Source organism: Notolabrus celidotus, chromosome 20 (assembly GCF_009762535.1).
Source record: "Notolabrus celidotus isolate fNotCel1 chromosome 20, fNotCel1.pri, whole genome shotgun sequence".
Lineage (NCBI taxonomy): Eukaryota > Metazoa > Chordata > Actinopteri > Labriformes > Labridae > Notolabrus > Notolabrus celidotus.
This window is the reverse complement of record NC_048291.1, coordinates 22,887,180-22,913,032: the sequence shown is the minus strand read 5'-3', so window position 1 is coordinate 22,913,032 and position 25,853 is coordinate 22,887,180. Positions and strand designations below refer to the sequence as shown.

The window sequence follows — 25,853 nt, the reverse complement described above, 5'->3', positions numbered from 1 at the left end:
ATAGCTTATAAACACCACAGTCCATCCTTCCTCTTGTTATCTTTCGCTACTTGCACCATCACCCTGAAAGTTTACGAGAGTGGCAAGATTGTGTACACACTGTGGTGTCTTGATTCACATTAACCATCCGTCTTTCCTCCCAATCAAGCCCATTATTATCCCAGGCGTGCTACATGCAGGCTCCCAAAATATCTGTCATGCAGCTGTCGGCACCTCTCTGCTCAACAGCTGGAGAGCCTCTGAGACACTCCCTCACTTTCTGCACTGATACCAAATACACTACACCAAAAGAAGAAAAAAGACTCCTGTGACATTGCAGAGTCAATCTTTACCAGTTGGTTGTGTTGTTTGTGTGTCAAAGCCACCCCTGAGTGCTCTGTGCTCTTATGAGCAATAAAATGCCAGACAAATGGTGTGCATGGGGCATGAAAATGAGCCACCAAGAATGCAGATTTAGGAAGCTTTGGGCAGAGCTCTTCTCCACAATGTCTTATATATCTGCCTCCACTGCAAGGATGTGGTCCACATGGTCTGATTATACAAGCAATTAGGTATGCAAGGCTGTTTAGTGGTTTTAGAACAGCTGGATGTCTTGTAAGGCATAGTGAAAGGATAAATTACACATCACATACATGAAATATAATAAATACTAAAGAGATATTTATTTTGAGCCTGTTGTTTCAGTTTCTGCAGCCTGTCAAAGAAAAGCATGGCTGATAAAGAACAGTACTCTTATAAATTCTGAGGTTAAAGTTCACCTGTCTAAAGTTTTTTGGGCATCTATCATGTATTTCTGTGAAAAATATGGCTGTGAATGAACAAAAAAAAGTACTTTAGTGGACTGAAGATAAATGGGAATCGGACACCTCATGGAGACTGTCAGCAGCAGAATTTATGGCTGCAGGCCCTGAATCAAAGTCAGAGACTGAAATGCGCATTCAAACGTTCAGTCTCCTGCCAACTTGTTACACTCCATCCCACTCACAGCTTGTGCTTCTGAAAGCGATGATAGGAGGAGAAAGAACATATTGCACTTCCTGTTGAGAGTTTAAGGGAGGGCGAGACAGATAGATATAGTACGAGCTCTGGAAAGTCTCCACAGCTCTCCTACGGTTAGGATAATATATGACTGCAACTAATCCAGTGTTAGCCTTCAGAGTATGAGTTCTTCATGAGCATGTGCCAAGTTTTGATTAGAAACAGGCTTTCTACATGTCTGAGTAGTTTTTTTCCTTTCTTCTTTTCCCCATTTTTCTCCTTTCCTGATTTCCTTTGTCTGTTTTCAGGCCTCTTCAGACCTGACAAGATTCCTATAGAGCTCAAGAGCATAATGGTACATTTACACAAACTCAAACAATGACTCCTTAGTAACAGTGCCCTGGCGCTTGTGACTAACAACATGATCCTCTTCTGACATGCCAAGGCCTCCTTCTAATAAGAGCGACATCATAATATCAACTAGAGGAGCATTCTTCCTGTCTTACCCCCGATCCTTGGCTTGTCCTTTCTTGCCTTCAAGCGAGCAGGAAATGGCTGCATGCAAGATTTAAGATCTGAGATCAACAACATGGCAGACAGCTGCCACCACAGAAGTGGGCACCAACATTAAAGAAAGGAGAATGCATCAGAAAGCTACCACCTCCTGCACAGTTAATATGAACAGTTTGATACAGTGGAGATGTCAGAGTTGTAAACCTAAATGCCATCTCTTAATAGAGCTCTGCGTGTAAAGAGTTTGAGTAAACTCCTCCAGATGGGCCGTGCAACACACATAAAGATTTAATGAGAAAAAATTACGTTGTGAAAACCTTCTTTTCCTGGCATAAGTTATATCCACAACATCTGATTCCGTTTAGTTTTGACAATCTGAGATCCAAACTTTTAAGCTGAAATATTCACAAAATCACTCATGTCTCTCTTCATTTCTCCTTTTGTCTTCCTCTTTGTTGTTCACCCCTGGAGAGAGACAAAAGCAACCAAATATTACTGAATTTTCCATCATGCTCTCCAAACTCCTCCTCCCCCAAACCCTAAAACAATCTCACTCCCTGTACCACCCTCACCCCACCCCATGCCGCTTCTCTTCATCCTCTCACTCTTCATTCGCTTCTCTGCTTCAGTGCAAAGCCAAACAAGCCAACCATTAAGTCGAGTTAAGCGCAGGAAGTGGGCCTTCGGGCCAGGCGGCACTGTTTACAAGGAGCTAGTCAGGTTTCAGCGGCACTTTGAAGTGAGCAGCACACAGGAGACTGTCTGTCACTAGGCAAAGACCCAGCGCCGCTCCACTGACTCACCCGCATTCCCCCTATTCGAGTGAACACAGAGCAGGGAGGAGGCAGAGGGAGGCAGGGTGGGGTGTACGAGAGAGGATTTATGTTTTTTCCCCCCTCGGAGTATCTGTTTCTACCTTTAATCACTCTGACCTGCCTGTTATTACTACCTTTCTTTATTTAAACCTACACACAGAAAGAAAAACTCAACTTTTCCAACAAGTCATGGGATATACAATATAATCTGTTCTACTCTCATGTTAGTGAATCAACTCTAAGCTTTAACCCTACATTGTATTGCAGTGATTTAATCTCTGCAGGACTGTGTGAGTCTTCAATTCTCCAAAGCCTGTTTCTAGCCCAAAGCTTCTGCTCCAAGGCAAGAGGATCAGCTTTCTCCAACACACCCATCTACTTGATGACATCACCACAGACAAGGTTGAGTTTCAGCCATGCGTGGCTTGGGGGATTCCAACTTGGCACGAAGCACAGTGGCTCCAGAGGAGTTGAACACCCTTGTTTTCCCCTCACCAAACAGGAGAGCAGGAACATTTTCACACCTATGCATCAACTCTGACTTCTCTCAGCACATGAGTCCTGTTGGTTCACACTACAACAGGAGAAGAAAGGTCTCTTGTTTTGTTTAGCACTCGAAAGTGATGTTAGTGCACATGTGTGAGGAAGCCCTCATATGCATTCTCACAGGCTGGCACCAGATTCTCATGCACAAAACATACAGATGTGAAATATCTCAGAACACAATGAGAGGTGGGTCTTAACATAAACTAATCCCTTCTGCTACCCATACTGCTAACGTCTTGAGGAGCTAATTTCCATTTAGAATTCCAACAATGTTTTCCTGTTGCCTGCCAGTCTGAGGCAACAGATGTTCAGGTGTGACACATCACTCTACCCTTTGAGAAAACATCATGGCTGCTCCTTTAACCTGAGAAATAACTTGAAATTAAGAGTGTATTTAAAAAGCAAATCATTCTGTAAATTAAAAAGGGAAAAGTTTGCACAAGAGACACAATACTGTGTATTAGTGAACCTGAAACCTCTAGCATTAGATTTGTAGTTTTGTTATGTTAAGGTACACATTTTGCAGAGTTTGCATGTTTTGGTTAAAAAGGATTAAAGGGAAAATGAAAAAGCTTCTTGGATATCATCAAACAGATGTTGTTTTAATCTATAAAAATGTAATTTATAACCAGAATTCATAAAAAAGGTACATGTCTTCTGTTCGTGGCATTCTTACAGTGCAAAATTAAAGCAGGTACATTGGCAGATATAAAGAAGTACTGTCTTTAAATACAAATATATAACTTCATGTTTTTACAATGACTATTTACAATATGAAATGTTAACAGAGAGAATACATTTCCATTCTTCCCCTGCTCATTTGTTTGCTCTCTAATGTTCTTGGCTGCTGGATCGTCCCTCCTTTTGAGTTTCTGGTGGCTTTTAGAAAAGAGCCAGAGAGGGGGAGGAGAGCATTTCAGCACATGGCATCCATAGCCATGCTTGTTATTTGTTCAGACAGTCAGGTTCAGTCTTTGTTTATCCAGCTTGTCCTTCTGTCAAAGCCTGACCCTCAGCTTGGCATGCATGTGAGGCTATAAAGCTGAGGAGAATACAAAATGCTCTCAGAACCTAGAGCTACTTACCTATCACATGAGAAACAGGTAATAATAAACAAACTAGTCCAGGGCAACAGTTAGATGTCTCTTTAGTCTACACAGTGGTCTCTCCTTGTTTGCCATATGTCAGCCTTGAGTAGAACTTGTGCCAGGAGTGTAGAGTCTTCCCAGACCAGATCCAGAAACCAGAGGTGATCCCAACTATCAGAGTCATCAGGTATTTGATCATGTAGACGGTGAAGTCTGGGGTCATGCGGGGCCCGGTCTGCAGGGGGCAGGGGATGGCCAGGCCCCTGCAGTTATGGCTGACCCAGCTTCGCTCCCAGTGTGGGCGGAAGGCCTGCTCATAGAAGAAGCAGGCGATAACAATGGTGGCAGGGACAGTGTAGAGCACGCTGAACACACCAATCCTCACCATCAGGCGCTCCAGCTTCTCTGTTTTTGTGCCATCGTGCTTCATGATGGTGCGGATCCGGAACAGAGAAACAAAGCCAGCCAGCAGGAACGAGGTCCCGATGAAGAGGTAAATGAAGAGAGGGGCCAACACAAAGCCTCGTAGGGGGTCCAGGTTGCTCAGACTGACAAAGCACACGCCACTGAGCACATCGCCCTCAATCTGACCGATGGCCAGGATGCTGATGGTCTTGACGGCCGGTACTGCCCAGGCTGCCAGATGAAAATACTGAGAGTTGGCTTCAATGGCCTCATGCCCCCACTTCATACCTGCAGCCAGGAACCAGGTGAGAGACAGGATGACCCACCATATGGAGCTGGCCATGCTGAAGAAATAGAGCATCATAAAGAGGATGGTACAACCTTCTTTTTTGGTACCTTGTACGATGGTTTTATAACTATCAGGACTGAAGCTTTCATTGCAAACCACTTTGTCTCCCAGGAAGTATCCAGCTATGTAGGCTATGGAAACCATGGTGTAGCAACCAGACAGGAAGATTATGGGCCGCTCTGGGTATCTGAAGCGCTGCATGTCCACCAAGTAAGTGGTTACTGTGAATAATGTGGAAGCACAACAAAGAACCGACCAGACCAGAATCCATAAGCGGGAGAAATGAATTTCCTTTTCACTGAAAAACATGTTCCCACCACTCCTTAATGGCTCACAGGGTGCTGCACAGTCCTTCTCATCTAAGAATCTATAATTCAAATATGGAGGTACCCTGAGCACAGGTGGACAACGGAAAGACCTCTCCAGAGTGGGGACCATGGAGATATCCTGGGTTCCTGGTACAGCAATAATGGGGGGAACGGTGGCTGCAGAGGAATCATTTTGGCCCACACAGATTTGTCCATCCCCCAGTACAGGGAAGTTTTCACAGCGCAGACGGTCCGGCCACTGAAAGCCAAACTTGTTCATGAGAGCCTCGCAGCCCTGCTTTGCTCTCTCGCAGATGGACCTGCAGGGAGGAATGGCCTTCTCCAGGACTGTACACACAGGCGCATACATGGAGCAAAGGAAGAATTTCAACTCCGGCGAGCACTGTACCTTTACGAGAGGGTAAAACTGGTGCACCTCGAGCCCTGCGTCCTCCTGGTTGTAATGGCCCACTAAGTTTGGCATGATTGTTTGGTTGTACGCTATGTCCGTGCACAGGGGGATGGAAATCGGCTGACAAAATCCATGCTCTGGGACTACTATTCCGTTGTCCCCTTGGTACTGGGATGATATCAGCAGAGGTAGCAGGAGTGTAATAGAGAACGCCTTGCAAAAATGCATTTTCTCAAGTTGAAAACAATTCCAATCCGTGAAACTTTTTTAAAACTAGTGTATCATCAGTTCTGCAAGACGATGTTGAACGAGAGGAAGTAAAAAAGTGAAAACTCTGGTGGTGGAGGTCCACACGATGCACTCTCGGCCCTTGTTCTCAGCTTTAAACACTGCTGGCTGACTTTTTTTCCTTTCCACAACTCCGACTCGCTCATCAGGTGTCAAGCCAGCCATAATAAGACATTCGGCTTCCGGAAAAAACTTTCAAAATAAAACACATAATATATAAGAGAAGAGATAAGATATTACTTTATTGATACCCCGGAGGGGAAATTCAGTTGTTACAGCAACCCAGACATAAGTACAACCAAGAAGAAGTTTCAATAAGTAAAATAAAATAAAAACAAAATAAGATAAGTATAAATAAAAATAGATAAATAAAGCTAGAATACAATTTAGATATATAAAATGTTACAACAGAATTTATATTAAATAGTATTAATTACAGTCAGTATTAAAAATGTTTCAGTAGTGACAGGTTGACATGGAGTGATTATGGTCTGTAATGACAAATTAAGCAATAATTAAAAATAAATATGGGTATGCAATATGACCATGAGTTGTAGTTACAATAATAATGTAACATAATATAATATGGCAAAGATAATTATATCACAGTAATAATATGGCAAAGCTAATTATAATACAGTAATAATATGGCAAAGATAATTATAATACAGTAGTAATATGGCAAAGATAATTATAATACAGTAGTAATATGGCAAAGATAATTATAATACAGTAAGGTGAGAGGTGTATGAGGTGTAGAATAAGTTATCAGAGTACCAAGAGCTGAGTCTGACTTAATGTATTTTCCACATTTACTCTCTGTAAATATATAATCAATGTAATAAAGAGTCTGATCCATATTCAATAATTGTTGACAGATACTATAACTAGAATGACCGCTTTTTTAGCAAACAATTACTTTATAAATGTGTACCATATAAGTTGCACTCATCCATTTAATCCATATTTACAGTAGACGATATAATAAAGGATACACATTAAATACAGTATAAAAATTAACTATAAGTTGAGAGCAATGCTTATCATTTTTTTTTAATTAAAAGACTCAACTCATCCTGCAACATTTTGCGAGGAAAAGTGCATGCTTTTATTTAGAAGGTACAGTCATCTATAAAAAGGATCGTATTTTAACTCACGTTGGCAAACTTGACCCCACAGCTGGATTGCGTTGACTAACCAGATTTTTAAGAAGGGGGGGTTATAGGAGGGTTAAATTGAATTACACTACGATACTTGATTTTAAATGAATCATCATTTAACTGAGTAGGAAAAAGCTGAATAAACTCTGATTTGTATAAATTGTATATTTATTAAAATATTACGAAGTTTTTTCGAGTGTTTATATATATAATACATTCATTCCCAGTGCTTTTGTACACAGCGAACTGTAACTATTCTGCGTTTCTGTATATACTTATTATTAATCCAATTTATATTATTTCATTCGTATTTATATCTTATTTTATTCATTCTTTCAATTATATTTAGACTTTTTCATACTGTGTATAAGAGCATTCTGTAACTGAGCTTCCCCCCGGGATAAATAAAGTATTTCTGATTCTGATTTCTGATTATTCAATTCAGTTTTGTAAGCTATTCATATCCTTTAAGATAAGATAAGATAAGATAAGATAAGATAAGATAAGATAAGATAAGATAAGATTTACTTTATTTGTCCCCCATTGGGGAAAATTATTTTGTTACAGCAGCTTACAACACGGGACAGGGGAATACAGCAATATACTAACATAGTTAAAAAATATAATACAATAATAATAGCAATTACAAAGGTAAAATATAATATAATAAAATACAGTAAAATGAAATAAAATATGGCAACTATCACAGATTTTCATAGATCTTTATGGTTTCATTACATTCACAATGGAATGGTGTAATCAAAAATGCTTGCAAAATGCCTTAAATTGCATAAAGTGTAGGAAAAATGAAAGTTTATGCTTCCTCGATATCTTGAATGTAATTTCAACACAATACACAAGTTGGACATTATGTCAGTAGCCATGCGCCATTACGCTCGTCCCTCGGCCTACAACATGTAGCAGCAGGGTCTAACCTTTAGTTACAGTCTATGGGTTTAACCATAGACTGTAAATAAAAATGATTTAACACCTGTTGCTATCGGTTGCTATGCGTTGATTTTTTGCTTGATGTTAATTGGACCAGAAACCAGAGTCATCAAACTCATCCAATGGCTGCTAAGGTCGCGAGGGCAACATCGAACGTTACGGGTTCGAGTCAGTTGAAGTGGGGCACGAGCGCCCCCAACTATAATGTGAAGTCAGTGAGACCGTCTTCAACACTTTTCCGTTCCTCCTCACTTATCCCAACAAGGTGAGTTCATGTTTCACTTTAATAACATTTGTTTCGGAGAAAAAAAGGTACATATGTCTAACATGGAAACAGTTTCAATATGAGTGAGTCAAATGAAATCCACATCGACCAAGCTAACTCGACAAACTGCTAGCTTAATCCACCAACTAACGGCTAAACTAGATTTTTTTTCTCTAAAATTAAAGTTGGCTAAAATGGTTTGCAGTTTTCATCACATATCAATAATTAATACTCTGTGTTTTGCCAGACCACTGACTTTGATGGTGTGAAGAATCTGACCAAGTTCTGAAGAGTTCAAAATGGCATTTGATGGGCCCCCGAGTACATCTGCATATTCACTGTTCCCCAGTTTCCAGCATCAGGTAAGCTTTACGAGTTTGTAGCAATGATATTCAATGACATGGCATATTTATATTATTTATTACAGTCATAGGGATCTGTGAAAAGTTCAGAATAGAGCAGGAAAAAGTGAAAACTGTTGAATTATGTATTAAGGATTCATCTTTTTTCTGTGCTCTTTATCTCCTTACTTTTAGTTTGACCTACCATGACAGATTATCTATACAGATTTAATATAGATATATACATAACACATTCATAATCGTCTCTGAGAATTGAATTAACTTTTTTCTTAATTATTGATACATTTGCCATTTGTCTTTTATTTGTTCTCAATGAAAAATGTGAAATGACATTTTCAAAAGTGATGTTGAGGGTGGCAGACTGACCAATAACAATTTATTTATTTTTAACTGTTTTTATTATTCATGGTATTTTATTTTTGTATTTATCTATTTACTTAATTATGTATTTACTTTATTTTACTTTATTTATACAAATTCATTTGTATATGGGTCATTGACATGAGATAAATATTGAGATTGATTTTATTTTGAAGTATCTCAAACCCTGAAAATGTCAGGTGGCGCAACCCTCCGAGCAAGTGAACTGACTTAAAACACTATAAAAAAAATATTTTAAGAATAATAAATTCAAATTAAAACACCATGGCATGATTTTACACATACAAGCTTTTAAATAAACATAATTTCATTAATATTAATAGTTTAAGGGCACCTAATGTTATTTAAAAACTTTTGTCCGGCAATTTGCATGTTCTCAAATGTCAGGGTGGCACCACCGTACTCGTGGAACTTTTATTTTGAAATTAAGTAGTTATAATGGACATCAGCATATTAAATCATTTGGAGGACCCCAACTAATTGTCATGGCTGAGTTATAAGGCTGAGGTTTGTAGGTGTCTCTTAAATAATAATAGAAAAGCTTTTATCAACTTATAGGTGGACGATAACACTTTCCATGTCAGGTGGTACAACCAACCTAAAACTGTAAAAATTATATTTTAATCCTGGCCAATAGAATGCAAAAATCCTACATAATCATAAATAAAAATGTGTAAAGCACTCTAACCACTCTAAGGGATACTTACTAAAAGTTTCAGTTAGAATACATGATAGGTAGGTACATATATTTTGACAAATATCTGGTTGCGCCACCTGACATTTTTTGGTTGTTCAAGTTAAGAAGAGGGTAAAAAAAACTATTGAAACGCTTAAAAAAGCTGTTTAACGTACAAGCCTTGTTAGAACACATTATTCAAGACAGAAAAATATGCATTGCGACCATTCTGGAAATACTTTTAAAAAAAGTTTTTGAGGCTTATTTGTCAACGACCGATATGCTTCTCTATATCATTTAAATTTTAATATAATATGTACTATTATTTTTGTTGTTGGTATTGTGTGTCACTGTCTGTGTGACAAAATAAACATATCTGTTTAAAAAAAAAAAAATTGAAATGTTAAAAAATGTTAAATAAAAATGTTAAAACATCCCAGTGCCATATTAAGTTACAGTAAAATTAATTGTCTCAACAAAACTTGATAATTTATAACCTCCAAACAATGTGTGTATGGAATCAATTACTGGTGTCCCGCCTAGTGATTCTTCTTTTGTTCTTTTTCAGGTCAGTGTAAACGGAGGAGTTGGAAGAAATGGTAGCATGTCATCTCCCATTGTTTCACACCCCAGCGTGTCGATTCTGGAACAGGACACATCTAGTAAGCACAGGTCTCACATTGCTAATGATGATCCCTTTGGCCTTATCACTAGTGCTCAGAGCAACATCAAAAGCAGGTAATCACGTTTAACCATATATATAAATATATTTAAACAGACACATACAAATACATATATTTGACATTTAATGCATGTGTTTTCTTGCTATTAAAGGAAACCTACAGATAACACTGACTGTGACGGGGAGACTGGTCTACGGCGACTCGTATCAAATATTTTGGATGATGCAGATTCACAGGACAGCTACTTCAGTGATAGGTATGTCACATTTTAAGGTTTTTGTTGTAGGTTGTGGGTAGATCTTATAGTTTAGTATTAAATAACCAAACATTTTAAATATTCAAATCTTTGGGCTTGATTTAAACTTTAAGTATATTTAGGTTTACATAAAAAAAACCTCTGAATTCTTCTTTTAGGAGCCGCCCATGTATACCCCTCTGGCCTGCACTGACAGAAGAACTGCCAGAATACTCACAATTAGAGATGAAAACACAACAGAACCATATCTTTCCTCCAAACTATGCATTCCCTGAGGCTTTCAGTAAAACACGGGGGCAGTCTGTCAACAAAGATGTGGAGGAGTTTTTCCAGCAGGCCAATGGCAATACTACAAATCAACAATGGCTTTTTAATCTGCCTAATGGAGACAGAGACAGCTACACTCAAAATACTCATCAGAAAATGCCATCAGGTCGACCAAACAGCATAAGCGCCTACCTCTCCCAGAAACAACAAGGCAAATCTGACTACACATTACCTTACAAAGACGGGAGAAACGGTCAGCCTATGAATCATTTCCCTGATCTCAGTGACGTTCTAAGATCTGACAGTGAAATGAGAAGCCTGTGTTTTAATCCTAGTTATGAAGATCACTTCAGCCAGAGCAGTGCAAAGCCCATCAGTAATGAACAGTGCACTTCCCAAGAAGTGAACCAACTGGTCAACAGTTTGCAGTCATTCATGGCCGGTGAAAACGACAGCCTGTGTCAGGTAGACTTTCCAAGCATGCACAGGCAGTCAGTGGCCATGCACTATGATGAAACCATGGCTGAACAATGCAAAATCATAGCTTCTGCAATGTCATCACAACGGGGTAGAAAGTTTGGGGCTGAGCTGATGGAACAAAATGGAGGAGAAAATAACCAAATAGTGAATTATCATGCCTTTCAAGATCAGCCTGGATTCAGCCCTCAAAACGCAAACTACTTCGAGCAACCAAAACCAATCTTTGCATCTTTAAACGGCAGCAATCAGTACCAAAGCAAAGTGACCATGCACAGAAAAAACGCTCCCATCCCCAGCATGAACATGGACCAGTTTTCAAAGCAGCACATTCAGCAAGCTAAAGTACAGAGCAAGATCAGGCCACCGATGCAGGAAGAAAAGAGGAGGATGCTGCTGTCAGGTTTTCCAGGAGAAGGTGTCCAGGCAAGACCCCTAACCGACACTGACATGCCAGGAGGAGATGAGAAATGGGGCCTCCTTCAAAACATGTATTTCGACCCCATCGAGAACATGCAGTTAAAGAGAATTGAGGAAGAAAACACGATTCGTGCAGCAAACGCACAGCAGCTCCTTCCTTGTGTGTGCCCTGTTAATGACTCTGGAAGGATATCTAGTGTTACCATGAACCACTCCAACTTAAGCTCCAGAGCCACACTGCCCTACGGAAGAACCGCTCCTGGCATGGACATTGGAGATGTGATGTCAGCCAATGAGTCTGCAGCTTTGAACTTCTACGTCAGGGGTATGAGGACCCACCGAGTAGATGGCACCTATCATGGCAATGCCTCCGCCATGACCACGTCAGTGGTGATGAATCGAGGAGGAGGACCTGTGCTTCAGCTCAACGTCTACCTGGAGGAGTGCTATGAGCAGTGGTCATGTTTGGAGATGGAGAGAGAGAAGGTATGCCGTTAAAAATCTGGTTTTCAAGATTGGTATCTGAGCACATGATCTTTGCTGTTGTGCTCTACTAAAGATGTTCATATTTGAACAGTATTGGCTGTATGTAGATTTCTTTAGTTTTAATTGTCTTTCTAAACACTAAACTAGGGATAAGTATTTTCTGTGATCGCTTTTTGGAAATGTCAACGATCAATTATTAATTAATCAATAAAAAAAACATTATTCTTATGTGAAAAACAAGGCCAAATTTTTTTTTTTTTCCCCCTAAATTATATTTTCTACATCAACAAAATGCATATAAGTGACGGTATTGAATACAGGTACATGTTTAACTCGCTGATTATCAACGATCAGGCTCATAAAAATATTCTCCGCGGACATGGTCTTATAATGTGAATCCTCATACTACTAACAGAAAAGTACATCAGACTCACAGTGTCCAGATTTCTGCCTACTTGTTCTCATTGAGAAAAATAAACAAGTGTATTCGATCAGGTGTCTGCCGGGAGCGCAACCGGGTCATAATCAGTCCAGTGGCAGAAAAGCCCAGACGGCTCTGATGTTGCAACAGTGTACTAGCGATTCCAACCAGTCTGTTGGCTTTTTTTCTAAAGGTGGGGGAAATGTCCTGTTTAAAGTTGTCAACCTTCGTGTCCGTGCCGTTGTTGGCAGCAGTTGCGTATTGATCCTCTTTAAAAAGCACTCATGGAGACCTGACGCACAGCTGCAGTTGCCAGCTGAGCGTCTCTGCTGTGCGCAACACCTTTAACAGCTGATCACATCGAAACATACTTTAAACTTAAAACACCTCCCTGATAGCTGAGTGTAACATGAGACCACATGTTTGCTCCATGTGAAATTTAAATCAAAAATGCATGTTTCGAGTAATTTCTTAACAATCAATTAATGGATAATTGATTAACTGTGTACATCCCTACACCAAACTATTTTCTTAATATACAGCCATTTCTGTCAAACCGACATCCCCAATTCAAGAGCAGCTGTTAGTGAAGCCTGTGCACAGTATCCCAGTGAGAGATTATTGATATCACATAATGATACAAATCTGTATTCTTAGTTTTTTAATCATGCCTAGATATTTTATTGATCGTTAATATGTGTTGTTTCACAGACAAAATCGAATTACTAAGTCTGTATAATCTACAGACATTTTATCAGCACATATAATCACGATGGTCTCTTCAATTATAACACAATTCCGTTATCGTTGGTATAATCAAAATGAAGAAAAATAAAGTTTCTATCTGTTATTGTCTTTTTCAGACACAGGCCGTCCTTTCCCTGACATTCCCTGGCAAAAAAAGTGCTCCAGTGAACAACACCAACATGCCCAGGACTCCACCAAACCCTACAAGAGTGGACCACCTCATCTTCAAAAACCAAAGAGAACAAGCCAGGGTGAGTGTCCCGAGTTAGTCATTGCTTCCACACTGCCATCTACAGGTGAGAATGTCAGAGGAGCTTTGTTGAATTTGGATGTTTGCAGCTTTGTTTTGCACAGAATCACACTTATCCATTCAATCCACTCTCTGAGAGGTTTCTTTGGTTAACCTTTGTGTGACTCCCAAGTCAAAAACGTACGTACAATGCATCTTAATAAGGAAAAGAGTTGATCCCTTAAACGTCTTTTTTATAGACAAACTGTGCATGTTAATAAAAATTATTAATAAGAACTGTCCTCACTATATCAAAGGCTTTAACTCTTTACCTTTGTTTGTGTTTTACATTAAGTTATATGACCTGTCTTAATGTTTAGGAATATTTGGGGAATTTTAAATTAAATTACATTATTGATGCGTTGCAGGTAGCGGGCCTTCTGGATCGAATGGTGCGTCTGTGCAACATTCCTCTCCACGCAAACATCCACTCTGCACTTACCAGGCACAACACGGCAATTTGCATCACCCAGGCCAGACGCAAGGAGGAGATCGCCAACCTGCCTAAACATCAGTGCCAAAGAGCTCACTTCACAGAGGACAGAGGTAACTCATTTTGCAGTGGTAGGCATATTCTCTCTCTCTCTCTCTCTCTCTCTCACTCTCTCTCTCTCTCTCTCTCTCTCTCTCTCTCTCTCTCAATCACTGCTTGTATTTATTTACATTCTTTTGTTTCATAGACACCCTGTTGATGGCCATTGCACTGAAAGACCTTGCTGTTACCACAAGGAAACTCCGCAACGCCCTGTGGTGTGCTCACCAGATGATACTCCCAAAACCTGTCAGGGTGCAGGAGCAGCATGCGGTCAGGGAGGCCTCACACACAAGAGGAAGCCCCTCTCCATTTGAGGTTTACTCTTTTTAGGAAATGCCTCAACAGGCACCAAGCATGAGTTAAAGGTCTGATGGAATTGAAACCACTCCTGAATACACTTGTCATACATTTCCCATAAGCAGCAGAGGGATGTAAAAGATGTTCCACCTACCTGCTAGTCTATTGTAACATCTCACCTGCAGCACTGCAATCATTGCAGAACACAAGATGTACCATTTGAAGCTTGATGATGGCAGCACGCTGAAGCTTCATGCAGCTATGTTTTGTTCTGTACAATTAGCATGAAATAATTTATTCTGCTGCATCTTAACTTCATTTCATACAATTAGTGTTTGTTCTAAAGTAAACCGAGTTTTGCCCAAGGATCGTCGTATTTAAGAAGCCTATTTATGAAGAAGATTAAAGTGAACTCTTCTTGTTTTATACGTTAGTTGGAATGTGATGGACGTCGTAGGTAATTCCCAAACAATAGTTGAATCATAAGAGCAACAGTCCAAAATAGCATGCTTTATATTACAATCGTAACTAAAGATGTTCACATTTATTTCTGCAGCTTCAGTTTTTTTTCTTATGTAACACAATACGCTGTGATCAAACAAAAAATATTACCAAAAAAAAGTATTTATGTGCTACTTAGTGTTTTAACTTATACACAACTGATTCTGATACTCTAACTGCAAGTTCAGTGTTTTAAATGTAAACAGGTTAATCACATATGCATTAGAAAGTTAATATTCTTATCAGTGAAACGTAGTGTTCTACATTAAACAATAACTTGGTGGATGCGGTTGAGTCTTTTAAGACTTGCTCTGTATCAATAGCTTCATATGTCTTGATAAATTATAAAAGGTTTTCTGTAATGGTTCAATTAATTCTGGTGTTTTATTTTCCCTGTGTGAATGGGTTGAAGACTTCAGTTGGATCTGCATTTTTGTTCTAAGTTTGAACTGTAAGTAAAGATACTGAAACGTACAGTTATGCATATTTTACTTTTAAATAAATCACACATAACACCAGATTATTTTCCAGATGGTGTTATAGAGCATTATTTGTTTCAGTGGGACAGTTTGTCGCCAAGGGACTAAAGCTTATATCCATCACTCAGAGAGGTCAAAGCCACACTCGCCCAGAAGCACGAGTCTTTGGACCTACTCTCTGTCATCACTCCTGACTATGCTTTTGTCATATGAACTGTTATTTCCCTCATTTGAATGTTCATGTTGTGTTTTTTTCTGATTACTTGTTCTGTAACAGAAAATATGAAAATAAAGCGATTCAAGTTGCTGAAAATGTTTTCTTTATTGATTTAAAAAGATGATGAATCTCACCATAAACAGTCAAATCATGGTTAATGGTAGTTTGAGGTATAATCAAGGTTCTACTCCTTTGTTCTCTCTGCCAGATGAAATTGTTATGCTGTTCAAACAAAAAAAAAGAAAGGATGAAATTTGCCCTGACTTGAAAGTTGCACAGAAATCAAAGGCATTAGTGAGACACTGGCTCAGAGGATAAAGAAGACTCTCTTATAACCCCCTACCCCTGGTTCTTTTGTTTCAGTTGTATAATATGATTTCCTTGATTTGATTGCTTTAACTTTGGTCAAAGCATGTTTCACACATTCTGACAAAATGTTTCATGACTTTAGAGTCTTGCAGTTTTATTCCTTGAAATCTTTCCCTATCTGCTCATGCAACAATCTCATAGACAGAAAGATCTGAATGTTAAGCCAGCACTACATCTAATCTCATTGATCTTTATATTTTAGGAGAAGAGGTTCAAAAAGTAAGAATAGACAGGGAGAGTCAGATGAAGATGTTAACACAGTAAAGGTGTCCACGAGGACAAGATAAAAAGAGGCGATAGCTATTGTTCTCCATTTTTTGTCTTTTAACAAAACTTTCCACGTACAAAGTGTCCTTTCTCTTGGTTTTATCTTTTGCGTTCACCTTTCTGTGTACGCTTCTTCTCCTTCTCTTTCCTGTCTTGTTTGGCTAGTTTGTCCTTCTCCCTCTGCATCTTGTCCGTCTCTTTCTTCTTCTGAGAATCTTCGCGAGCCTGGTCCCGCTTTTGCTTCTGTCTGTTCATCACCTCCTCCACATTGGTGTTCTTAAAGAGAGCTGACACTTTGAGTAAAGGACAATTGAAAGGTAGCAAAAGCACTGTAAAACAATACATACATTTCAAGTTTGTGTCAGTAGCAGTGTATTGTGTATTCTGTGTTTTACAACTATTCCTTTATCTTTATACTGTAACAAGTGATGTAAACAGTCTTTTTTTTTACAGCCTCTAGAAATAGACTACTTCAGAAAGGATACATTTCTCAGAAGGAAAACTAGGTCCGCTTGGTGGCTCCTCTTCTTCAGCTTCAGTGCTTTCGTCAAGGAAAGAACTGACATCTTTAGGATCATGACTGAATGCAAAGGACAGTTACAAGTGTGAGACTGGATAAAATACCCATGGATCAACTTTCTGCCCATTCAGAGACACACTAGTAACCAAAAATAGACAATGGATCATATTGAGTTATTTTTTACAGTTAAATTAGCAAACTCAAGGATATTCCTCATCGTCCGTTATGTTGGCGTATTGAGCAAGGAGGGCTTCTTTCCTTTTCTTGGACTCCTCAGACACCTCTTTGTGTTTCACCACAATCTGGGCCTGTTTTTCTATCAAACTGGCGATGGCCTGGACCTCAGCTACAGAAAAGGAATGACAGAAGACATCCAAATTGTGATTAAAAATAGTATTTGTTATGTCATCTTGCAATAAAAGAACCAACTTCCCTCTCTCCATATGAATATACATTAACAGAAGGACCCACAAGGATTCCCATCTAAGCTTGAGGATCTACACAGTATACACATCCTTATGGTTATGTACACAGTAAACAGTCTCACAAACTCTTTCCCATAATAACTCTGACAAAACACACAGATTGGAGATGACTCTTCAGCATTAAAACTTGTCAAGATCACAGAAACTTTCTGCAGATAGGGGAACTGTTTTTGTTGATTTTTCCTCAGAGAAAATGTTAATCTCTCCCGCAGACAGAAGTGTCTTGCACTCTGCCCCAAACTTAGAGCAAACATTTTAAAACTCAAAGATCTACGCCCTGTGTATGTTTACCTGGTACTGACAACAGACTCTGGAGCAAGCTGTCTTTGCTGTTTAGTCAAGATTTAAATGAGTTGATGAGCCTGCTGGCTCTCTGCACAAATTTTATGACTACACAACTTTTTTTATTCAAGTTGGGACTGCTTTAGTATTTTTTTATGTTGCTCTCATTTTTTCGTGCATAAATGGTTGTGTTATACGTCAGTAATATAAGTGATCGATGTTGTTGTGATTGGACGTAGCTGTAGCCAAGGTCTCTTGAGAAACAGTATTACAATCTAATGAGATTGTGAATGTGGATGAATCAACAATAAAGGAATACTACCATCGGCATCTTTTTTGGCTGCTGTCCGGCTGCAGTAGTCTACCCACTGTTTGATGATCTGCCTGCAGGTGTCTGTCACCGTGTCCTCATCCTGCACACATAAGGCAATAACAGTTAAGCAACAATAACAGCTCTTTTTGAAAATTACACCTTTGTTACAATGTTACAATGCTACAATGTCATTTAGCAGACGCTTTTATCCAAAGCGACGTACATACGAGAACAAGAACAACACAAGCAAAGATCTAGACAAGAGGAAACAAGATCAGTACGAGTAACAAAGTGCTTCAAGTCAATTTGGGTGCAGGTACTGCCAAGCAGTGTAAAGGCAATGCACAAAAGTAAGTAAGGAATTTCCTTTTTTTTTTAAATAAAATAAGGAACATCTACAATGAAGCAACCAAACCATTTAAGACCTTACATTTTCATCATCAACAATTAACATCACCACAATAATGACCAAAGTACCAACTGCTGGGTCACCTTTACTTACCTTTACATATAAAGCCTGTTAATGTCCATGCATCAAGGTCAACACACACACGCCCCAAAGCTTTGGAACTCTCTGCCTCTGGACATTAAAACGGCGAGCTCTCTGAGTGTTTTTAAAAGTAGGCTTAAGACTTACCTTTTTAATCTAGCTTTAAATTTGGAGTAATTTATTTTTAGCCATGGACTGCATTTTTATTTTTAAATTATTTGAATCATTATTATTTGAATCATTGCTTTGACATATATTTATCTTATTTAATTATTTATTTATCTATTTATTTCTTGTATTCATCTGATCTTGTTAACACTACCTTATTTTTAACTTTTTTTTTTCCACCATTACTTATTTTATTAATTTTACTGTTTTGTTTTTATTTTATTTTTAAGTATTTTCTTTATAATGATACCTTTTATAATTTCACTATTGCGGTTGTTTTCTGTCTCTGTTATTCTATGAAGCACTTCCGGCTGCATGTTTTTATGTATGAAACGTGCTATATAAATAAAATATATCAGTTGAATACAAGAAATAAATAGATAAATAAATAATTAAATTACTTATTTATTTATCTATTTATTTCTTGTATTCATCTGATCTGGTTAACGCTACCTTATTTTTAACTTTTCTTTCCACTCTTACATATTTTTATTAATTTTGCTGTTTTTATTTTATTTTGTTTATTTGTTTTATAGTATTTTATTTATAATCATGCCTTTTATAATTTTACTATTGCTGTTGTTTTCTGTCTCGGTTATTCTGTGAAGCACTTTGGGCTGCATGTTGTTATGTATGAAAGGTGCTGCCTATATAAATAAAGTTGAGTTGAGCTTGAGTTGATAATATGAGATGAGGTCTGGTCGGTTGCTTTAATGGTTAGTCCCAGACCAACAGTAACCACTGTTTCTGATCTGATTTGTTTACAACAGTGGATAAACAGTTGTTGCATGATTTAGTTTTATGTGCACAATGTCTTTCTTTTGCTAAACTAATATCAGATGAACAGATGATAAACAAACATGCAAAATGTCGAGATGGCTGCCCCTGCTTAACATGCAGATGGTTTAACAACTGCCAATCATATTGTTTGGTGGTTCTTATGTGTAGCCGACTTTATCAAGAAACTAATAACTGTATTCTCATTTCAATACTAGGTTGCTTAGTTCATCAAAGTGCAGATCGGATCATTATCAATAAAAAGTCATAGATTTTCCAACGGGATTTGGCCTGGTGGGTGAGATCAGCATTAATCGCTGCCTTTGGACTTGAGTTGTAGAAACATTGCAGGGTAAAATGTCGTTAAGCTATATTTATGACAGCTGAGACTAGTGCTGTCACGGGGTTCGGCCTGACAAACAAGACAGACAGCAACACATGTTAAAAAAAAAAAGAAAAGCCCTCCTCAGTCTCGGAGCGAGGCATGCCGCTGGAAGAACTCACCACAAATGCGGATAATATTCCCTGAAGCGCATCTTCTTTCTCCTCATCACTTTCCTCTTCTTGCAGAACACCTAGAATGTACGCCCCATACACCTCACGGTCCACTTCTAACGAGTCAAGACGATCATTTAGCCAGCTTTCAAACTCCCCGGCGTCTGTTATGGGCGCAGCCATCTTGGCCGTTCGGGGTCCTTCAAATGTGGAGGTCTGTCCGTTCTCTGCCTGTACAAAAAAAAAGAAAAAGAAAGTTATAAAGTGGCGTGTGCTTCATTGGTCAGTTTTCTCGTTGCAAGAGGAAGCAACCGTCCAGGTCCAGGTAACTAAACCACAATGGTATTTTTTTTACACTTTCCAGAATATAAATAAGAGTCTAAAATAACCCAACTGTCCATTTAAATATGCTTTTTGAGCTTTGGCTGGGCATGCAGTCAAATGCAGTTTTTTCTAATTGGTTTTTTTTTAGGAAGCATAGGTTATTAAAATTATCATGGGACATAACTACTCATGTGTTGCATCTTAAAAACTTCACTCAGTCATTTTGGAAAACATTTTTACATTTTATAAAACAAAATTACATTAGAAAAACACTTTTACCGAGGCCAAAACAAAATTACATTTAAGAAAACAAATTTACAAAAGATGACACACTTTTACAAAGTTGGAGACAATTTTACAAACGACAGAACACTTCTACCATTTCTGAAACAAATTAACATTTCATTTTTACATTTCATTATGTACCAATTACCAGAAGTGGTCCAGCAGTGATTGAGTGAGGGTTCAATTAGTTAGTTTTGATGGAGAGAATCCAAACGGAGTGACATGGTTTACATATTAGGACATCCTCAGGTCTCAGAGTGAGGTGTCAGACTTCAGATGAAAAAGCATCTTGTCTCCGGAAAAGCTCTGTAATATCTCCGCAAAACCTTCATCATGTGTCAGAATTCAGACGAAACGGCCGCAGACCACAGAGCCTCAGGCTAAACGGAGTCAGGCTAAAAGGAGTCAGACCTAAATTTGTAAATTTGTGTTGGCTTTGGTAAAAGTGTTTTGCTGATGTAATTTTGTTTTATAAAATGTCAAAATGTTTTCCAAAATGTAAATTTGTCTCCAACTTTGTAAAAGGGTTTCATCTTTTGTAAATTAGTTTTGTCCTTTAGGGCCACCGTAGTTAGGCTAAATTATAAAAACTACAGCTAATTAATATAATTTATAAAGTTGACTTGTGTTTTTCTGTTCAACATCAGTCACAATATTTGTAATCTAAACTTTGCAGTTACTCGTCACTTGAAAAACTCACTGAGTTTTAAAGTAGAATTTCACAAAGTTATGAAACAAATCAAAGTAGACCTGAGGTTGAAGCCTGTTTGGGACAAACACATTTTGCAAAATGATGTCTAATGCAAACCCTTTAAATGCTGCATCTGCTTTGTGTCTATGTCTTTGGCCTTGTTTCTACTGTAGTGCCCTCACATGCAGCTGGTATATTTTCTTTCTCCCCCTATCTCTTCCCCATGTTCTGTGATGTGATGATCATCTGTTCCTTTCACCAATTAACCGCATATACTATATCTTCATATCAATGTCTGCTTTTTGAGATTGAGGAATAGTGCTTACTTCACCCTTGTTGAGTAAATCTGAGACATTAAGTTTATAAACTGCACCTTTAGGCTAAAGGCCAGTCTATGAACAAAGATCTTGTCAGCAAGCCATTTGAAGGAAAAAAGGTTGTGATAACTTTGTCATTTTCTTATCCTGGCTTGTTAAATTAATTTCAGCAGCCAAAATTTTCATCAGCGCAAAGCTAATGCTCAGCATTGGCAGCCATGAAAGTCCCTTGGGAAATTGCCACAAAATTTCAAAGTTCTTAATTGAAAATTAATGTTCAATAGTACCACAGTTTACAAAAGTACATGTGCACTCTCTCATAGGCTTTGGGCACAAGTGTTCTAATTAAAATGCTGATTTCATAATAATTAGTCATAGCCCACTTTTTATATTCAGTGGGTAGCTGGCAGTCAAACAGTTATTGGCAGATTGCAATCATATTAAAAACATACAAGAATAAAATTATTTATTTTCACTATCGTAGTAAGGGAAAGATGTATTAGAAAAATGATTTGTAACATTTTAACCCTAGCCAATAGCCAGAGGGTGAGAGGGAAACAATGAAGTTGTTGAGGTAACATTTGTTGTAGCATAAACTTTTGCTTCACTGGGGAATCTCCATGTCGAAATGAAGGCACAGATTAAGTGCAGATGTGCTTCCATCAAAAGTATCTGAAGCGAGTGTTACATTCTACTTTTGGCCTCTGGGTGGAAGTAGAGGACACACATTTATGTTCTCCTCTCTTGAGGTGGAGACGGAGGATACAGCTGAGTCTTGGATTTAGTTGCATGACAGTAGTTTGGAGCTTATTTAGTGTATGATTCATAGCAAATTGCTCCATGCATGTGCATCAGACTCCATTTGTTAAAGTGTAGTTGTAAGCAGAGCTGTGGAGCAAGGAAATGCCCTGCCAGCTGTTTGTTCGTCCTCTTTCATTTGACACTGGGACAGCAGACAACACCTCCCAGCTGTTTGAATATATTAAACAATGTTTCCATGTGAATGGCTTGATCCTGCTTCCAGAAAGCACTTTGAGCAAGGGGGGGTATATTGGTTGCCCATCTCATTCACCCCAAACACCCTGTTTACCCTGAGCACATGTGTGCAAACACACACATGCGCTCCCCTTCTCACTGTTCCCACATAATGGCTTCACACGTCGCTGGCCTTGCAGTAATGAAGTGTGAAGCTTCTGTGACGCCACAGGGAAGCCATCGTGTGGAACTGTACTCTCTATTTTAATGCACCACCTTCAGTTCCTTACAGCTAGGACACTTGTACTTAGCTTGGTTTGTTCGTTCAGGCAGAATTCAAAAGTTTCATTAAACGTCCGTATAGAGTTTTGAAAGTACACTTATTAGTTATTGCATCAGGCTCTGCACAGTACCCCCTATTCGGACTCTAGCAATGGTGCCATATATGTTTGAAACTGGACTCAAATAGACAGACATCATGTCACAAGTGCAATTTATGTATCAATTTACACAAACTGGGTACAGCATTGACAAAAGACAAAAGTGGCACTTGCAGGTCAGTGCTGTAAAGAAGTTTGAAATTGTTGCATGCAGAGTGCTATGGCTCCAATAACAGCTGGAATCCTTCCCAGTAAAAAAATATATGTACTCATATACAATCTAAAATTCAACAAGTTTTCCAAAGTTTTACTGAAATCCTTTTCTGCTCATATTTCTTGTATTATTCTTGGCAGCTCACAATAATAAGTACATTATTTGTTATATATACTTAGGGCCAATATAGCGCCCTGTTAACAACATGTTTTGCAAGTTAGAGGGAAAATGCTACTACAACAGGCTGTCATAGTCATATTTCAAGATGAGGGGCCCAGGGTCCATGCATAATGCCATTGCCTCTCTTAGCACTGCATAGCTTTAGGACGCCTGTCCTATTTATATTGAGGGTCTGTGGATTGATGCGAAATGACGAGGGCCGCGAGGCTACTGAGTGGGTGGGCATCCACATGCTCCGCTCCACAGGCAGCAGTCTCCTTCTATACACGACACACACACACAACTACACACTTGTCTTCATGTCCCAATGCCACCAGCCTTAGAAAAGCCCTACAGTCTCAATGTGCAATGTCCTCTCTATGTCAACATATCCTCTATCCCAACGTTAATGTGACAGAATATAACCAGAGCCCAAACAAGCAGGAAGCACAGAGCAATGAAAACCAGCATGTGTAACAGGCATGTTTCCTCATCCTCTCTAGCAGTTCACCTCCTCGTCTTTCAACCTGTATCAATGCTGAGAGTTTAAAATGCTCATAATTCTGTTGAACAATCAGGTTTGCAGTTTATACAGCCACTTCAGGCAATCTCAGTTAAATCTGTCACATTGCTGGTAATTATTAGTGAAATTAAATTTGATACTTCATCTAATTTAATTGGAAGTACCATTAAAGCCTGATTTATCCTTTATAAATACAGAGTGAACGTTATATGATGTCAGACGTGCTGGGTGGATGAACATCAGATGAGGGCCATGTCATTGTGGTGTTATAAATCCTTGTTGAATGATAGTCTGACATTCTGTTTTATTTTTATTGATTATCGAAGGCATTTTGCTTCTGTTTGACTATGTTTATTCTCTATCTCTTTCTGCAGCTCTCTCACAAACACACACTTACAGTGCATTCATACACTTGTGTCACTCTGGCCCTCGATTACTTGTCTTTTGCCCCCCTGCAGCCCACACACACACACACACACACACACACACACACACACACACACACACACACACACACACACACACACACACACACACACACACACACTCTTAAAGGCACAAACTATCTTTCTGTGGTGAGAAGACTGAAATAATGAAAGGCGAGAAGGAAAATGAGAGACAGCTTTCTTTGTTATTACTTTAAAACAGATTGCTATTACCAAACATTGCTGATTTGATTCTGCATCATGAATATCATATCTTGATTGCTAAGATCAGCCCAATGTATTAACTTTAAGAAGGGCTCACAGATTTCTTCTTATTAAAGTAAGTGAGGGCATAAATTCATTTCTAACGTAATATATAATGACTTCATACCTCCCAAAGCAGTCAAATATTTCCCTTCAACAGTGATTAGAATCAAAGGATTTGTGGTCAAAGCGTAATATGAAGTTATCAGATCAAGTCTGACTCGAGTCCACACCTCTGTCTAATAAGCAGATTTCAGCAATTAAATTAAATACTTTGCCTTCTTCATGATCACTGTGCTGTTAGGATTTCAACCTCATTTGTCTACATAGCAGTAATATGCACTGCACCCTTTTCATGCTCTCAGAGCTCACTGACTGCATGTACTTCTGGAGGAGAAAAAAATTAGCTTGTGCTGCTAGCATAGGGAATAATCTGGTTATGTGTAATGAAGGTTCCTATAAGTAGTTATGCGTTTATCAGGTTAAGTGTTCTGGAGGTGGACTTCCCACTTCCCCCTCTCAGGAGGCTCGCTGCTTTCACTCTGCTCATCGAGCTTTTTAGTCTGAATTGCAGGCAATTAAAACCCCGCCATGTGAGTGTGGAAAAAGGTTATGAATATGGAACACTGACTCAGGAAAGCCCGTTGAGACCGCTCGTCGAGTTCTGAGGGTTTCTTTCTCTAAATCATCGGGAAGCACAAAGACCATTTGACAGCGTTTCTTTTCGCCCGCCCCTCACTCAGTGTGCATGTGACTCCCCAAATGTCGACCCTGAGGTTTTAAAAATGCAAAGCCCATTCATTCCAGGTAGTTGAACTTCCGTGACCTCTGGCAGCGAGGAGAAACTTTTTGTCTTGGGTTTGGCGCCCTGCCTGGCTGACCGTGCCAGCTCTCGCCGTGTCTGAGCAGAACAGAGGAGTGATGGGAAGGGGGCTGAGTGGATGTGTCTAGACAGCCAAGTGGATGAGGGCAAATATTTAGCCATGCCACTTGGGGAGGGGATCCAAGCCTCCTCCCCCCACTAAGGCATGCCACTTAGCCACAGAATCAGGCCATGTCTCCATCCTGCTCCCCTTGCTGCTTCACACTCTGTATTCAGGGTCACGGATCTCATTTCTTGGATCATATTTCAAGCTGGCCACAGATGGGGAATTAAATTGAAGAGCGGTCTTGGTATATGGCATAAAGGATGGATTTTGGGGGCTTCTCAGAGAGATGATATGAAAAGAAATCGGATACTGTAGATTTAGCTGTACTTAGGCTACTTTCAAGGGTCTGTGCAAAGGAATACATGAAACGCTGACTGAGTTGTGTGCTTCCTGAAAACAGAGAATCCCCCAAAGTCATCACTTAATATCCACTGTGACACATCAGTCTCCTTATTTTAGAATGCCTTGTTATTTTCTTGCTGAATGCAATTTGAGTGATATTTGACTGCACTAGGAGTTAACATGCACGCTCAAATATATTTTTCAGTATGTCAACTAATACACAATCCAAGCTGATTCCCATGGGTTCTTTCTCCTTAGATGGCACATTTGAATAAGTCCCTAAACTGAAG

At 39.0% G+C, this 25,853-nt stretch overlaps 3 protein-coding genes and 1 long non-coding RNA gene across 5 annotated transcripts in view; 2 read left to right on the top strand and 2 right to left on the bottom strand.

The window, feature by feature from the left end:
- Window positions 1-3,428: 3,428 nt before the first annotated feature.
- fzd2 (frizzled class receptor 2) lies at window positions 3,429-5,841 on the bottom strand. Its single transcript, XM_034710602.1, has one exon. It carries the CDS (start codon window positions 5,640-5,642, stop codon window positions 4,005-4,007), a length of 1,638 nt encoding a protein of 545 aa, XP_034566493.1. The 5' UTR covers window positions 5,643-5,841; the 3' UTR covers window positions 3,429-4,004.
- A 1,896-nt stretch (window positions 5,842-7,737) lies between these two features.
- moto (minamoto) lies at window positions 7,738-14,738 on the top strand. Its single transcript, XM_034711184.1, has 8 exons — window positions 7,738-8,075; window positions 8,323-8,437; window positions 10,063-10,232; window positions 10,329-10,433; window positions 10,592-12,083; window positions 13,368-13,502; window positions 13,909-14,086; window positions 14,221-14,738. Exons 2-8 carry the CDS (start codon window positions 8,375-8,377, stop codon window positions 14,403-14,405), a joined length of 2,328 nt encoding a protein of 775 aa, XP_034567075.1. The 5' UTR covers window positions 7,738-8,075; window positions 8,323-8,374; the 3' UTR covers window positions 14,406-14,738.
- Window positions 14,739-15,649: 911 nt separating this feature from the next.
- ccdc43 (coiled-coil domain containing 43) lies at window positions 15,650-19,966 on the bottom strand. Of its 2 annotated transcripts, XM_034711188.1 has the most exons (6): window positions 19,745-19,966; window positions 17,815-17,905; window positions 16,936-17,071; window positions 16,691-16,743; window positions 16,322-16,492; window positions 15,650-15,791 (listed from the first exon to the last, which is right to left on the bottom strand). In XM_034711188.1, the coding sequence occupies exons 1-6, from the start codon at window positions 19,916-19,918 to the stop codon at window positions 15,787-15,789; spliced, it is 630 nt and encodes a 209-aa protein (XP_034567079.1). In that variant the 5' UTR covers window positions 19,919-19,966; the 3' UTR covers window positions 15,650-15,786. The 2 variants fall into 2 exon arrangements, with proteins under 2 accessions (XP_034567079.1, XP_034567077.1); XM_034711186.1 differs by having other exon boundaries at window positions 15,650-16,492.
- A 19-nt stretch (window positions 19,967-19,985) lies between these two features.
- Window positions 19,986-25,853, top strand: part of LOC117832180 — an 81,069-nt gene continuing 75,201 nt past the window's right edge. Inside the window, exon 1 of the long non-coding RNA XR_004635155.1 lies at window positions 19,986-20,060. This is a non-coding gene — a long non-coding RNA (uncharacterized LOC117832180). The remainder of the gene's footprint in view (window positions 20,061-25,853) is intronic.

What these genes read in the sequence shown, in the direction of transcription:
- fzd2 (XM_034710602.1), bottom strand. Translation starts at nt 5,642, where the DNA reads ATGCATTTTTGCAAGGCGTTCTCTATTACACTCCTGCTACCTCTGCTG.
- ccdc43 (XM_034711186.1), bottom strand. Translation starts at nt 19,918, where the DNA reads ATGGCTGCGCCCATAACAGACGCCGGGGAGTTTGAAAGCTGGCTAAAT. An exon ending in GAATATTATCCGCATTTGTG is followed by an intron (nt 17,906 to 19,744) that starts GTGAGTTCTTCC and finishes TTATGTGTGCAG; the next exon opens with GATGAGGACACGGTGACAGA. An exon ending in AGCCAAAAAAGATGCCGATG is followed by an intron (nt 17,072 to 17,814) that starts GTAGTATTCCTT and finishes CCTTTTCTGTAG; the next exon opens with CTGAGGTCCAGGCCATCGCC.
- moto (XM_034711184.1), top strand. Translation starts at nt 8,375, where the DNA reads ATGGCATTTGATGGGCCCCCGAGTACATCTGCATATTCACTGTTCCCC. An exon ending in GACAGCTACTTCAGTGATAG is followed by an intron (nt 10,434 to 10,591) that starts GTATGTCACATT and finishes TTCTTCTTTTAG; the next exon opens with GAGCCGCCCATGTATACCCC. An exon ending in ACCAAAGAGAACAAGCCAGG is followed by an intron (nt 13,503 to 13,908) that starts GTGAGTGTCCCG and finishes GATGCGTTGCAG; the next exon opens with GTAGCGGGCCTTCTGGATCG.